The sequence below is a fragment of the Apus apus genome, chromosome 2 (genome assembly GCF_020740795.1).
Source record: "Apus apus isolate bApuApu2 chromosome 2, bApuApu2.pri.cur, whole genome shotgun sequence".
In the NCBI taxonomy this organism is placed as follows: Eukaryota; Metazoa; Chordata; class Aves; order Apodiformes; family Apodidae; genus Apus; species Apus apus.
Genome location: NC_067283.1, coordinates 96,424,957 through 96,441,636, shown reverse-complemented (window position 1 = coordinate 96,441,636; position 16,680 = coordinate 96,424,957). Strand labels below are relative to the sequence as shown.

Sequence of the window (16,680 nt, the reverse complement as noted above, 5' to 3'; positions counted from 1 at the left end):
GGGTTGTTTTTTTTTCAGGTGGTTTGTTTTTTTTTTTTAGTTTAAGAGTGGAATATATGTTTTCTTTAGCTGTAAAAGCACAATCAAGGCAACATGATAAGTGAGTCAGTGTTGTAAAAGTAAAACTAATTTTGCCTTCACTCACATGAGCTATAGAAGGAGGAAGCTTTATTGTCCCTGGGAAGGTGATAAGGCAGAGTAATTGTATATTATACTGTCCTGGAACATCTGCCTGAAGACTGTTGGAGCAATTCATCTATCATGGACGATACAGCATGTTTTGTCTTTCTGCTTTAACCCATCCCCACTGCTGGCCTGCACGAAGGTTTTGATAGGGACTGTGCCTGGACTGGGGCTCACATTAATCAGTCCCCTTGTTCAACACTCCAGCTGACATAATTACAACCTGCGCACAGCAGTTATTCAAGTCGAGTCCTTGTCACTCGTGGTGCGAAACTACACAGCTCAGATCCCGAAGGAGATTGCCTTATCACACAGAACAAGGGCTCACAGGAGTTGAAGAGAATAGAAATGGGAAAATGTCTTCCGGGAGTACTATATATTCCTTTAAAATAAGACATTTGAGAGACTTACAAGGGACAAAGAGAAGCATTGTGCAAGGTCTGAAATGAACAGGTTATTATTTTTAAAAGGATTACGCAGGCCATTTTTGTGAAATGGACATGGATTATTAAATAAATTCAGTGGTCTCTCTCTTATCATTCAGTGACTCTGCCCTATTAGTTTTCTTCAGAAGTGATAAAATAGTTTTTGACTTGTATAAGCTTTAAATATCTCTCAGTAGAAATCATCAGAACACAACTAATAAAAGTGCACATATTATACCAGTAAAATTGGCACACACATAAGGGAAGATCTGCAAGGATCAGAGTTAAGGGTGAATGAAGAAGCATGCAAAAGGGCTTTCAAAGATGGGCAAGTTCATTAGTTTCTGCTGTAGTGTGATACAGGAATGTGAAAGATGAGGCCAAAGAACATGTTTCATATTTTAGCATTTTTCCTTCTTTTTATGTTAACCCTCTGTGGGGAAAAAAGACAAGTCCATAACAGCATCTGTGCTAAATGAAAGACATTTATTTCATGTAATATTATGGGGTTTATTTTTATGTAATTTTTTTTTTCTTTGTGACAGAACCTTTGCATAGACGATCACAGGATAATCTACTTGGCACTGATCTTTAAAATTCCTCAATATAACACAATTCCATTGGCATTCAGACAGCTTTTCCCTGGTGTTTATTTTTTTTTCTTCTTGTGTGCTGACTGGGTCAGCTTTTTGAAGCAGTACCATCCAGGCAGTTCCTGTTCTTCTCAATCAATAGATGTACAGTGTTGCCCTGATATCTAGTTAAAATACTGTGTCTAATATTTAGACATATTTGTGTATAGTTGAAAGAACAGTAATAATGTATCCAATCCATTCCAGGTGGTCCAATTTTAAGCTAATACTTTTACAATACAACTTATCTGTGACTTTGGATAGTCTGAAGTAGAAGTGCTAGAAGCTATTTTATACATTTTACTCTGCATATATGTACTAGATATGCTAGGTAGGTCAAATACATGGTTAAGCACTTTCATTCAAGATTATCCCATTTCAGTATCTCTTGCACACATCACATTGAACTTGATGCGTAGCGCTACTGTCAAAATCTAGCCACATCAACTGCAGTTTCTCACTGGCAGGACAGTGTCCTTGTAGGAATAAAAGCTAAGTTTTGCTTGCTCCCTACTCTTGAAACCAGTTTTTCTGAGGTGAATGATGACTGTGAAGTAAGCTCAAAGGACAGAGCCAAATGCTGCATTTACTTATATTTGTGCAGACAATGGCATTATGAGGACATAATCTAAAGAGAATGATGTTTCTCCAATATATACTTTCAAGGCAGATTTTAGATCGGGTAATCAATCATACTTCTATCTAAAGAACCAAATTTGACTTTCAGAACCTAAGATGGTTTTGCAGTATTGACAGCCAGGAAGAATATATTTTAATTTGCAGACTGAACAAATTTCCATGACATCATGGAAACACAATAAATGTCTGACCTCATAATGACATTTTTCAGACTTCAGCTACACTTCTTGTAGACTTTGAGCCCAGAAAAAGCCTTAACCTCAGCTAGTCTGACCTTCTACATAAAACAAACTGCACAGTTTTTTTCCAGTTTGCTCTGTACAGAACATCTTGCATTTGACTAAATTTTATCATCTAGAAAGACATTCAGGTTTGATCTGCAAACATCCAAAGTTGGAGAACCCACTCCCCTTGTGTGAACGGTTAATTGCTGTAAGTGCTGAAGAAACTGCTTTATTTCTCATTTGAATTTGGCTGCAACTTGTAGTGACTGGTTTTGGTTTTGTTACAGTTTTTCTCTAAGTTAATGTGCCCCTTAATCACACATTTGTTCCCTGTTAAGTTACTCATGCCTCAAGCTCAAATGTAATAGTTGAAACAAGAGGGTTATGTTTTTTAAGTGGGGCTTTTTGTGGGGGTTCCCCTTAACTTGTATTCCTATTTTCAAGAATTTTCTGGCTGTTGTTTCCTTTTTAACATGTAGGCAGTAGTGTATAGGAGGTAGATATTGTAGAATTAGTTTCTCCAGTGACATAAAAAGAACATTACATCCTTACATTTGCTTACTACTTCCTTGCTTATGCATCTAGAGATATCATGGGACCTTTCTGCTTATTGCATCACACTGGAAGCTCACGTTAAACCACTGGTCCGCTAGTCCCTAAATAATTTCCAGTGTCACAGCTTTTCACAGCCTTCTTGCATTCTCTGAGTTACCTGCACATGTTGTGCAAAGGTGGGAGACCCAACGTGTAGTTGTATCTGTACATGTTTTAATTGGACAGGCCTAGCTTGTGAAACTGCTCTGTATGACTGCACTGTCATTGTTATTAATCATACTACCAATTACAGTTTCAGCTGCAAATTTTATTAGCAGGGATTTTATATATTTATATATACTTCTGGCTTCACAAAAGTGAGTCTTTCAGACAATTAATGCTTATTCTATTGATATATTGGAACATTTAAAATCAAGAAGAAATTGACCATCTCTTTTTGCATGGGGGATTGGGGCTGGGATAGGGCAAGAGGAGGCAATGTATTAGCATTAAAAAACCCCCTACTTTGAGCAGAGATCATACAGACCACAGTGCCCTCGGTATGAATCCAGGCTGCAAAGCAACAGGATCTGCCCTCTAGGGAGCTATGTTGTCACTAAAATGGCTGAAGGAACTGACACAAAGGCCATTGGAAGAACTGCCATCTGCATCTGAGATTGACAGGCAGGCTTTAGGGTGTGTTGCTATCATTTCTAACTCCAGCAACATTAGGAGTCCAGTTTCATCTCATGCAATCTATAGACTCCACACCCTTTCTTAGGCTCTGTCTGGGCTTTTATTTGTGAAAATACTTTGTGGGTTCCTGAGAATATACAAATAGGCTCTAAAGAATTGTTCAGCTACTTTATGTGGTCATTAAAAGAAGTACAAAAGGGGAAAAAATGATATTGAAAGGAAAACGTGCCTTCAAATAAATTCATCCTAGTTTTTTTTTTTTTTTTTTAAATGATGCTTTCTATGGCCTCATTTCAGCAAGGTATTTGGTCATGTACATAAATCTAAGATTGTGAGTCATTCTTTTGAAGTCAATGGGGCTGCGTGTACTTCAACTGCACAAGTGTGTAAGTACCTTGCTAAATCAGGGCCTACGATACTTAAAGCCTGGTCTCCATCCTTATATCACTGCAGAGATGCTGTTTCTCAGACCAACTTCTCTTTTATGCCATCTGCTCCAAAAAGAAAGGAAAGGGGGAGGGAGGAAGCCCATGAACAATGGAGTGATTATTCTCAGTTACTGTGAAATAGATTAACTCCACCTGCTATTTCTGCCACTTAAACCTTGGCTGATACAGTGCAGCAGTGCACCATGTACAGCAGACTTCTGCATCCCTCATGCACTCAGACAGGCAGATCCAGAGGGCCCTTGAGCCAGGCTATTTCAGAGCCCACTCTGCCTGAAGCACGGCAGAAGCCACGAGTCCTAGCAAGTGTTATGGAGAGTTTTCAGGAGCAGCTCAGTCCTATGATTTTTTTTTTTTTTTTCTATTTTTTTCTTCTCCACTCAGTAAGAGACACCATGGCTGGCTCCGAAGAGCTACTCGAGCAGGCTCAGACACTGAGCAGTCCAGCTCCGCACAGCACCTCCAGAGGCAGTAGGAGCCACAGCTCAGGTCGAGAGCTGAGGCACGTCTCCTTGCCTTTCTGCATCCTTTCCACCTGCTCCTCCCAAGTCTAGTAGTTTGGATGTAATTTGCAGGTTTCTGTCTAAAAGTTTCTTCTTTCTTTCTTTCTTTCTTTCTTTCTTTCTTTCTTTCTTTCTTTCTTTCTTTCTTTCTTTCTTTCTTTCTTTCTTTCTTTCTTTCTTTCTTTCTTTCTTTCTTTCTTTCTTTCTTTCTTTCTTTCTTTCTTCCTTCCTTCCTTCCTTCCTTCCTTCCTTCCTTCCTTCCTTCCTTCCTTCCTTCCTTCCTTCCTTCCTTCCTTCCTTCCTTCCTTCCTTCCTTCCTTCCTTCCTTCCTTCCTTCCTTCCTTCCTTCCTTCCTTCCTTCCTTCCTTCCTTCCTTCCTTCCTTCCTTCCTTCCTTCCTCTCTTTCTCTCTTTCTCTCTTTCTCTCTTTCTCTCTTTCTCTCTTTCTCTCTTTCTCTCTTTCTCTCTCTTTCTCTCTCTTTCTCTCTCTTTCTCTCTCTTTCTCTCTCTCTCTCTTTCTCTCTCTCTCTCTCTCTCTCTCTTTCCTGTAGAATTAATTGAAGCACTTAAGCCAGGGAGTCAGTACTTCCTTGGAATCAGAGATATCTTTTTTTCTCCAAAAATGAGGTTTTCTTTATGTTATGAAGTGTGTTGTGAACTGAGCTTTTTTTTCTTTTTTCTTTTCTTTGAGAAAAATATTCTGACTGAAAATTCATTAGTAGATCTAGATGCCAGCACTAGTCTTATATATTGGTGGTGTTTCACTGTGCAGGGCTGTAACTGGCTTTACAGATTCCTCAGAGGTAAGCAAGGCTAGAACACATCATTTTTTATTTCCCTTCGGAATTTCCAATTAGTCTGAATTTGCCTTTAAAAGTATGCATTTTGGGTATTGTGATCAACTCTTTGTAGCATATGTAATGATCAATTATCTGAAATGGGGAATTTGTATTCCAATGCAATGTAAATATAGCAGGAGACCTGTGGCCAGATTACAATTTGGCCATGCTAGTCTGCTGAATGAAACAGAGACACAAGCAGTAATTATCAATCTTCCGTCATTTTCAGTGCTGACGCACAAGTTTTTGCTGCTTCCCTACAGGGCTCTGCTACTTTTTAGCAGCCAGCATTGGACATCTGTCACACATACTGTATGTCATAACAAATAGATCATTACAGAAAAAAATGCAAAGCTATAAATGTAGAAAAGCAGAAAACATTACGATTATTATCCCTGGGTGTTACTATAATACTGTCAGAATAAATCCCAAGTACATTTTTATTATTTTCTTTGTAAAGCTGACTGCATCATAAAATCTCATTAAAACATGTAAATGTAGCTTTCTCTCTTTTATGGGCTACCTTGTATTTTCTGAGTGGCAATACATGCAATACATGGCAGTACATGTGAAACGTGGCAATACATGTGGCCACCAGATTGCAGGGCATGCATTTTATGACACTGTGAATGTGTATTTCAGTCATCTTAGCTTATGGTTGAAAAGCATCAGCTGTGGGCAACTGTTCACTGCAGAAACAGCTATAGTAGTAAAGATGTTGCTGGCCCCCAGCAGTTCATTGCCACTGTCCACCAGAGGTCTTTATAAACAGCACAGAGAAGTTTGCCAGCAGTGACACAGGCAGAACTGAGCAGGCACCGAGTACATTGTAGTTGGCCTCCTGAGTTCCCATGGAACTGTATTCTGATAATTCTGGCAATAGGATCCTAAGTCACTTGATAATTGTTATCAGTTACAGAGCACTAGCACTTGTATTTATGATTGCTCCCCAGTCATTTAAAACCTAAATAAAAGGTAGGACTTTTGGTTTTAAAAGAAAAGGGCACGTAAATAGTAAGCCAAGTGCATGCTATTAGTAAGAAGACTGAGAATATGTGCCACAATTCTCATATATATATATGCACTTATATATATGTTATATATACATGTTAATGTATAATAATAATTACAGTTTTAGAATGTTAGTTTCAACACATTGCAGAATGTATTTTTGGCCATGGTATATTATTATTATTGTTATTTATAATAATATAATTAATAGTTATTAATAATTATTAATAATTATAATAATGTGATCGATAATTATTAATAATAATACTTATTTCTTGTGCAATACTGTATTGACCTGTAGCACTGAGGAGGTAAGCTAGTACTTTAATTTCTAAACTTGTGGTCTGAACTGAGTGCTAGTGGTATAAGGAGGTTGTGTATAATGTAGCTAGTTTGCATTAACTGGCAATCAGTTAATTTATTTTAAATACAGAAATATAGATAAATCTTGACTATGCTGGGAATAATTTTTGGTTGGTTTGTTTGTCTGGATTTTTGCTTAGTAGAAGTTGGGCAGAATGACTGTCATTGTGAAGGTTTTGATTGAATAAGCCTGTTCCTATAATGTAATTACTACAGATTGGGGTATTTGTTTCTTTCCTGTCAAGAAAATATTGCCCATTAGGTTGTTTACCATTGCTCTACTGCATGGTAGTTTTCATACCCTTTAATGCAAGTAAGAAATAAAGGAAGTCTAGAAGAGTTATATTCTGGAAAGCAGTAACGCTGAAAAAAACCTGAAAGATCTCTGCATATACATGAGAGAACAGGAGCTCTCAATGCTTTGAGGAGTATCAAGGAACTCCCAGAACTCCTAGTTGGAATGTGAGAATGCTGAGCTTTGGGAAAGTCACAGCATCCATGTGAGCAGCACTGATGTGAAATGCCCTTCAGTACTCAAAGTTTAAAGCAATGTTTACTATTGAAAATAATTTAGGAAGAACTTGATGATTTCTCAAAATTAAATTAAAGGAGCTGGGTCTCTAGCTCATCCACTAGAGATCCAGATGGCAGAGGATTTGTCAGCTGATCAAGATGTGTTGGAAATGTAACACTATCTGTTAGTTGGATGCATGAGTATAAGAAATATGACAGTTTTTTAAAGTGAGACTGATTAACTATAGAGTAATTCACTTATTATTACAATGGATTCCCTGTTGCTTTCCATTGGTCTTCAGTGTATCTCTGAAAATCATATTTTAGTACCAGAAAGAGTTAGGGTTTGAGGAAAGACTCACTTGGCAAACTTTTTGTTAACTGTGCTATCCATGAGCTCAAGCTAAATGTTTTGTATGGTTTTGTGTTTCTAAAAATCCATGGCTTTTCTTTTCTGGTGTGTTAAATTATTGCAATTTTAATTTGAAGCAGTTTTCCAAGTTCGGTGGCATTTTCTGCAAAAGACACACCTGCAAACTTTTGGTGAATAACTGAAGTTAAGAATCCACAATGATACATAATTGGTTTCATGAGAAGTTTGCTTTCATCATGACTGCTTTTATTTTTGGAAGAAGGTATCTAGGGACTTTGTTATTTTTCAGTCAAAACACTGCAATTTCTGTGTACTTTTAGGTTACATAGAAGGGTATAAACAGTGCAGAAGAACTTCAGAGTGCTCTCCATAGGAGTGAACTTGATTCATACTGACTAACAGGGAAAAAACAGAAAACTTTTCACTTGGTCAGCTGTATCACTGTGTTTGTTTTTATGTTGTAAATAGTGACATCTGTGGAGCTGCCATAAGTCCTTTAGGTTATATGCATTTCTTTGCAGAAAGAAGATGTTTGTACCTAATGTCCTGGAGAAAACCTTTTGGAAAAGGTTTATTTTGTGCAAATAAGAGCCCTACAAGTTGCTTTTTTTTTTTTTTTTAAATTAGTGGGCTAGATAATTACCATTTTGCCTGATTTGCACCTCCGAAACCTTCCATTTCCATGTCTTGCAGTAAGCATCTTTCTGAAAATGTCAGGCACTGCATAATGGAAGAGTATTCTAATTTCACTTCCCTATTAGTAAAACATCTTAGTAAAAATAGGTTGCTTCCTGCTATATTTCATTTAGCTGTTGAATACAATGCTAATGTATTCTCATGTGCAAAACCCTTAGAAAATATAAAAGCGTTCATGTTTTGCATGGGCAATTTTAAAATTAACAGAAGATGTTTTATGAATTTCTCTTACCTCATGATTTTTATCCAAAATGCCACATAAATGATAAGGACAGTAAAAAGCTCTGGTATAGGGCAGCCACAGCTCTGCAGTTACCTACTGAGTTGGCCTGTTGACATCAGCTGCTCAAACCAGTGCTGCTGGCTGGGAGGGGGGAGAGCACGGCCCTCTGCATCCAGCTGTGTGGCTGGGACTGAGCCCCTCTGCCTGGGGAAGGGTTGCCCAAAGCCCTGCCTTCTTACAGCATCACTGCATGCTGGTGGAACTGGCTGGCTGAGCTCTGCAAGATGGGAGAGAAGGAAGAGATGATGGGGGAATAATAACCACAGCCAGCACTTACTGTGGAGATGTTGAAGCTGACCATTCGGGCACAAACTTGTTCCAAGGCACATTGTTTCTCTGGAGTCTCTCTGCTGCTTCCCTCCTCTGCTAATACAAAGTGCTTATCTGTGCTGTGCTATCCCAGAACCCCAGAGTCCTGCTGTCTTCCATGGGGTAAACTTAGTTGTGGTAAAGATGTGGTAAGGATTCACTTGCTCGTCAATGCAACTGGCAAAATGTCTGCTTTGGAGCAGAGTTACACTGCTTCTAGGGGCTAGAGGAACCATATAATTTTCTGGCTTAGTGAAGAAGGCAGTTATGAGAACTTCTGCTTTGTGTACTAGGAGCATGTGTTTTGCCACTGTCCTGTAGACCGGGCACTCTGTTTCTTGCTCTTAGCACAACACTGTTTTTTGGCAGCAGAACAGATTATATATAAGAGTAGCAGAGAGGCAATAGGAGAAAGAAGACAAAGTAAAAAAAGCCCACAGCCTGTCCTGCTGACAAAATGTCCGGGCATTTTATGCTACTCCTAACCTTCCACTTTATTCCACTCTCCTAGCAAAGCAGATCAGTGCTGCTATGAAGCAGATGAGGGAGCGGAGGGTTGTGGCATGCAGCATTGGGCTTCCTTGTCACTCTGTGGATGATGCCAGTGCAAGCACAGGCATCACTGAAAACTTGAATAAACAGTTTTGTTCTCATCCTTTGAATAGTAACGTTTGCTTTAGGCCCCATTGTGGAGAAACTTTGAACCTTAATGTGGTAGGTGCCACTGGAGATGTCCACTGGAGGCTATTATTCACTGTTATAATACCTACCTGGTTTTTAGTTTTTTTGCTATGGTATGCTGTTCCTATCTAGCTAGTTATCGGTATTGTGAAATTTGCTTACATAAATGACAATGACATCAAAAGTAACTTTTTTTTTTGATACATTGTTCATGTGGAACATCTGGGTGGCCCAGGGGGTGGTATGCAGTCTGTTGGAGGTCCCTAACTAGTGGTGTACCTCAGAGGTCAATATTGGGTTCAGTCCTTTTCAACATCTTCAGTAATGGTCTGGGTTATGGGGCAAAGTCTATCCTCAGCAAGTCTGCAGAAGACACAAAACTGGTAGGGGTAGCTTTTCCACCAGAGGGTCATGCTGCCATCCACAGGGCCCTCAAAGGCTGGAGAAATGGGCTGACAGGAACCTCATTAAGTTCAACAAGGGGAAGTAGGAAGTCCTACCCTTGGGAATGAACAATCCCAGGCATCAGTGTATTCTGAGGGCTGAGAAGCTGAGAAGCAGCTAGTGTTCCTGGCAGACACTGAGTTGAGCTTGGGCCACCAACATGCCTTTCTGACAAAGAAGGTTAAGTGTATCCTGAGCTGCATTAGGAGAAGTGCTACCAGCAAGTCGAGGGAGCTGATCCTTCTCCTCTACTTAGCACTGGCGAGTCCACACTTGCAGTGCTATGTCCAGTTCTCATAGTACAAGAGAGGCTTGGACATACTTGAGAAAGTCCAGCAAAGGAGTACTAAGATAATGAAGGAAATGGAGCATCTCTCTCAAATAAGGAAGGGCTGAGAGAGCTGGGGCTGTTCAGTCTAGAGAAGAGAAAACTCAGTGCAGGGGAGGATCTCATCTGCCTGTATAAATACCTGAAGGGAGGGTGTCAAGAAGATGGATCCAGGCTCATTTCAGTAGTGTCCAGTGACAGAAACGAAGGCAATGGGCACAAACTAAAACACAAGACATTCCCTCAGAACATCAGGGAATGCTTTTACACTGTGAGGGTGACAAGGCACTGGCATAGATTGCCCTGGGGGAGGTTGTGAAGTCTCCTTCCTTGGAGATATTCAAAAGCCACCTGGATGTGATCCTAGGCAGTTGGCTCTAGGTGACCCTGCTTGAGCAGAGGGGTTGGACCAATTACCTCTAGAGATCCCTTCCAACCTCAGCCGTTCTGTGATTCTGTGACTAAAGTGCAAGAAATTGACAAGAAATTTCCAGTTTATGATATCTGAATATGCAGCAAACTTTAACTTATTGAGAGCAGGAAAAAGACAGACAGGTAACTGGTTGGTAGAAATGGACTTCCAATGGCAACATGAAATGTGCAGTTAGAACAGCAATGTGAACACATTGCTGTGTGATGAACATTAGAGCTAAAAGTTCTCTTTTATCTTCAGCCAAAAGAGATTTTCCTTTTGTCTTTAGAAGCAGCTGCATTTCTCAGCAGAAACTTGCCATCCATCTCCTTTACATCAACCACATTGTCCTTTACAGAAACGTGGGAGCTCTCTCAGATATATGCAGTGAAAAGTAGGCCTACGCCCTTCCCAATATATCAGTCTTTGATGGAGGATGTCATACAGGCTTTTTGCATGGGACTCTTGGACTGAGTTTTTCAGTTCCTTACATTTCCTGTTCATCTGCAACATGCTTTGGGAACACACGCTATCACCTTTTTAACCCTGTATAGCACAGACAGGACACAAAAAACTCTCTACAGGCCTTCCACTTCCCTTTAATAGAACTATTGTGGGGTTTGCATCAAGTCTCTAACCTCTCTTCATGTCTGATAAGAAGACTCACTGCAAGATATGAAAACTGAAAATTTCTGTTGTGCTTCTCTGCATCACCATTGAATACAAACCCATAGACTATAGCTTTAAACTAATTAAGTCTCTCTAATAAGTGCCCTTCCTGTTATTGCAAAGCATGGAAAAATTGCCAGAAATATAGCCATTTGATTTTCAGAATGAAAAGTGGATCATGAGGGTGAAAGCATGCTTCCATTAAGGAATGGTAATAGTAATTTAACATAGAAACCTCAGGTTTAGCCTTCCTGGAACACAGGCTAGCCTCTTAAAAGCTGCATTTATTTGTTTGTGGCTGTAATTCAGAGCGGAAATAAAACAAACAAACAACAAAAACAAATGCAACAAAAAAACAGAAAGACTTTACTCAATTTATTTTGGGCTACACTCTGTGTTGCCAAATTTCAGAACAAAGACAATCTATCGCTAAGTTTCTAAACTCCTGGAAGTGAAATTTATAAGACAAAGCATGTTATATGATTAACTATCATCACTATTGCAATTTTGTAATATTTTGGCTAGATGTTTATCATGGCATAGCTTTAATAAAAATACAGTTGTGTTCAAAATCACAGATATTTCTGTTTAGTCATATGTGATGAAGTGATGTGAGTACACACATACACAAAGTTTTGGTGGGGTTTTTTGGTGTCAGGCTCCCAATAGCGTATTTCCACAGTGCTTAAGAGAAGACTCCTAATAAAACAAACAGTCAAACACACTGAATAATTAAAAAATATATATATATAAAGTACATTTTTGTCATGTCATATTTAAAGGTACTACATGGCTTCAAAAGTGCTTGGATTTCCCAATTGTTACCTTCCTGGTTTATGCTAAGATTGCAATTGCTGCATTGCAAAGTAATACAAGGGGCCTTTTGTAATGCCTTGTGATCTGATATACCTCATTTCTGATTAAGCCTTTCTGGCCTTGTCACATGAAAAAGAATATTTTTAATTTTTTTTTATGTCTCATGATGAATATATCCATATGATGGCATGTTTAGTCACAGATTTCTATTGATGACTGAATAAATGAGACTTTGGAATTGCTCTGTTTAAAGGGATTGGAGCAAATTCACAAATCAAAAGAGATGGAACTGGCCTTTTGTGACTTGAACAGTTTGGGTTTCCTTCACAACTCTTACATAGGTTTCCACAGATCCTTTATGTATTTCACAGAAATATTTCAAAGTAAAAAGTTTCATATCTTTTCTTAATATTGTATGAGAGATGAGCTAAAAGGACACAGATATTTTATTTTGAATGTGTATGCTCTGCTTTAATCCATTGCCCTTTAAAGTATAACCCGTGACAGAAGGTTGCCAGATTCTCTTGCTTTCATTGCAGTGTACACTATCCCTTTTTTTTATTATAATTTTAATAAAATTCACATTTCATTTTAACAACATTTATGAGCATTGTAATTTTTCAGGGCTGAATCCTGCAAGATGCTGAGGACCAATATTTCCTATATTTTTCAGTGAACATAAGTGTCTTCTCTGACATTCTCAGGAGCCTGATCATTATACTGGTATCTAGCAGATGGACATGACAGAGGGTGAGCTTTGGCAGCACCATAAGGCAGATATCAGCTTTACTATAACCATCTCCAAGGGAGAGACAAGCACTCCAACAGAACTTCAAGCTGCTGCTTCCAGTTTATTTTAAGGGTCCTTTTTTTAGGTGCCTGTTTCTGTGGTATGTCTAACAGTGAAAGGCAAACAATCAGCTGCTCAAAATACTAGTTATCTTATTTGAATATTTGTGAAGTATTATATATTTACATAGTTCACTTGAGTGTTTGTACTTTTTCTGTTAAAATGAATTATTGTTTTTAGTTTATCAATATTTAAAGTGTACAGTCTAAGGAAATAGAATTTTTTTACATAGGTCATTATGTTAATTCAATAATAAATGCAGTACTTATTTCTGATTGAAATAAGTGAAGAAGCAGTATATTTTATATAGGTTTTGTCACAGACCGAATAAGTTGGAAATTCTCATGCAAAATAATGTTGGAAAGAGACTGTAAAATTTTGAAGACTGGAAATAAAAATTACTGTCACATCATAGAGATCTCTGTGGATAAAAGAAGTGTGAAATCTTTTTCTATTCACTGCTGTGTTGGGTTGTTTTGTTTTTTTTTTCAAAAATATCATTGCAAACATTTCCTTGAAATGTATCAGACTGGTTGCATATGTATCCTGACTTCTATTCATGAAAACTTCACTGATTCCACAAAAACTGTGTTTGAGATATAAATCAGAATCTGTGTGAATTTTCAAAAAGGTATAAACTTGAACAACTCAACTCGCTTTTCTAGGGACACTTCATAAGGAGAGATGAGAGTTGGTGGAATATTCTTACAAAAATAATTCACAGCAACTCCTATGGAATCTAGAAACTGTATAGAAAAGGTTCATGTGAGCTCCACTGGGAAAGTTATAGGCATCTGTGTTTCTGAGTTTTGTGAAGTCATAGACTTTTTCTTAATTTCAGTCCATCACTGACCACCATCAAGAAAAATAAAAATTATAATAATTTTGCAAATGTAAAAAAAATGTTCATTTTTAAATACTGCTGGTTCTGATGTATTGCTCAGTTAACCTGAAGCAGCTCTGGGAGCCTTCATTCAAAGGATAGCATTTATACAAAACCTGAGAGGGTGCAAAAATTGGGCAGAGAATGAAAAATGAGTAATGACTACTAATTTTCTGTTATCACAATAGGTTTTATTTGAACGACTAATAGGGAATAAATTGCTATATAACTTATTTCTTTTTTTTTTTCCCATCACTTTTTAGGTCTAACTGTGCTGAAAATATCCGTAAACACATCTTACATACAGGAAAGCATGAAGGAGTAAAAATGTATAACTGTCCTAAATGTGACTATGGAACCAATATCCCTGTGGAGTTTCGTAACCACTTGAAAGAGCTACACCCAGACATAGAAAATCCTGATCTGGCGTACCTGCATGCTGGTAAGGTCATGCTTCCAGTTGCTTACAAATGTTTCTCTTTTCTATGTGACTATGCTTAAATTATTGCAATAGGAAAGCTATCTGTTAGCTTATTATCCTTTATTCCGAAGAACATTTTAGAAAGGACTTGGTCCTCTTCAAGTCTCACAAACGGTGAGGGTTATGCATTCAGCACTGAAATGTATTCATGTTTCACAAGCAAAGCTTGCAGTTCAGTATGTAAACATCAGAAGTACATGCTATTTATTTAGATGCCTCATTTTTAAATCTAGTTGAACTTTTATAGAGATATATTTTTTAACATTTCTCTGAAGTCCCTTTACCCACCCTCCTCCCCCAAGAAGAGAAAACCTACATTCCTTAGGAAATACAGTGGCCAATGAATGTCCTGCTTTAAAAATTCTTAGACTTCTTCACCAAAAAAAAGCAGATGTTGTTCAACATCAAAAGATAGAATAGCAGAGATCAGTCAGTAAGTTACATGTATGTTTGGAGGAATGCAAAACAAAAGCATCCCTTTGGAAACAGGCATTAAAAGAGAAAACGTTGAGATGTTTCCTGTTTAGGAAACATCCTGACATCCAAAAATTTTTTTAATTATTATTTTTTTTTAGAGATTCTACAATTTAGCATAGAAGGCAGAAGTTTAATGGGGGCACCAAGTTAGGAGAAAAATAAGAGTTCAGTGGCAAGGGTCTAAGAGAAATGATACAAAATTAGGCTGGAGCTTAAATGAAATGTGGTCTTAACTCGGGAGAGGCAGATAACTTAGACATCACTGGGCGGGAAGACAAGTCAGAGCAGTGGGAAAAAAAGAACAGATGGCAAGAAGAAAGAGTTGAGGAATCCAGAGGAGAAAGAAGCTATGTGGGCCAAATTATTCCTAAGATGCAAATTAATCTTCCATAGAAGTATTGCTGTTAGTACTGCTGTGTCAGATTTGAATCTTCTTCTGTAAGGAATTGATCTCGTAATTTTGAGATCCTCATACCTGCAAAAACTCATGACCTAGAGAGCTTTCATTCAGCTCTGTGCAGTGTGTACACTCGAGTTATTTTAAAACCTCTCAGTCTTCTCAAAATGACTGCTTGCTTTCCTGACTAGAGGCAGTGTATTATTTGTACCATATATTTCTATTTGCCAAGTATTCCACTTCATTTTGGAACCAATCATCATGTCATGTCAGCATATGGTGGATAATATCTGGATGTGCAAACAAAATGCCAGTTGGCAGAATACCAATTTCAAAATAGGTCAGGAAACTGATCACATTTCACCATAGTTCTCACTGAAGTGAGTGAATATTCAACTCAGAGCTTAAATCCAGACAGTGTTGGATTTTTGCTACAATAACCCCACTTAATATGAAATATTAAAATGTCTTTCACTAGACAGATACACAGACATAACACAGATAGCTGTAACAGTGGTAGAATCACTAACATTTTTCCAAAATTACAAAATTTGTGTATGCTTTCAGTACTGTAAGTAGTGTAAGTTCAAGAATATAGCTAGGTAAATTAATTACTCATTGCAACATGCAAGTTAAAGCTACTAATTTTGCATGTCATGGCAACATAGCACAACTGTCATTGATGTGTTGTAAACTAACAATATTTATTTTCTATACATGGATTCTTGTACTGCAGAAGCTCCCTTAACCTAAGCAGGGTACTGTACAGACATATTAGCAGTAGCAAGAACTGGTTCTTGCCTAATTATTTCCAGGCTAGCTTCAAATTGATATACAACAAAAGTGTGTTGAAATACTGTTTGCATAATCCTATCACTGAAAGAGCGATACTGTATTTTCCTTTCAGGAAGAATTGCTATTAAAATTGAGAGCCAGGTGATAATCACACATTCACATCAGAGTTCAAGGAGTTTTCATGTTTTCTTTTCAATCCATTCTGACTGCTAGATATCTGAGAGTCAAAAGTTTTAGCAGAGATTTTCAGAGGAATGAGGGGATAACTCCTGTGCCCTGGCTAACATACCTTATAAAAATAAGATTTGTTTTCTGTCTGGTTCACAGTTGCTGGTTACTTGTTGGTCATTGGTCACACACACAGAGAATCCACAACATGACACAGAACCTTTTAAGATGAAAGGAGTGTGAAAGTGTCACACAATGTTGATTTTAATTTTTTCTAACTTAAACGTAATTGTCTGTCTTTTATGTTCCAATATTGCTTTGTAACATTAAAGCCAACCTCCTTGCTTCTTTGAACAGAATAGAAATAGAGTAAGTATCATCACTGGCAAAGAGACAGATGCCAACTCCAGCCACTTTGCAGGGCCAGTCAGAAACTCCTTCACACAACCCTCCAACAATGGAGCTGTGGGGTAGCTTTCGGATGTGTCTGGGAGTGAAAGTCAAGTCTGTTTCTCATTGGTGAAATTAAGGTTATCAGTTGGATTTCTAATTCAAAGTTAATGCTCTTTATAATATCATGTTCTCATTCTGATTTCTGTTTAGCTTTCTTG

At 37.9% G+C, this 16,680-nt stretch overlaps 1 protein-coding gene across 1 annotated transcript in view; it reads left to right on the top strand.

Annotated features, from left to right (window-relative positions):
* Positions 1–16,680, top strand: part of ZNF407 (zinc finger protein 407) — a 343,393-nt gene that overhangs the window by 231,380 nt on the left and 95,333 nt on the right. The window contains exon 8 of the mRNA XM_051612571.1: positions 14,015–14,193. Coding sequence (XP_051468531.1) covers positions 14,015–14,193 — 179 coding nt within the window. The remainder of the gene's footprint in view (positions 1–14,014; positions 14,194–16,680) is intronic.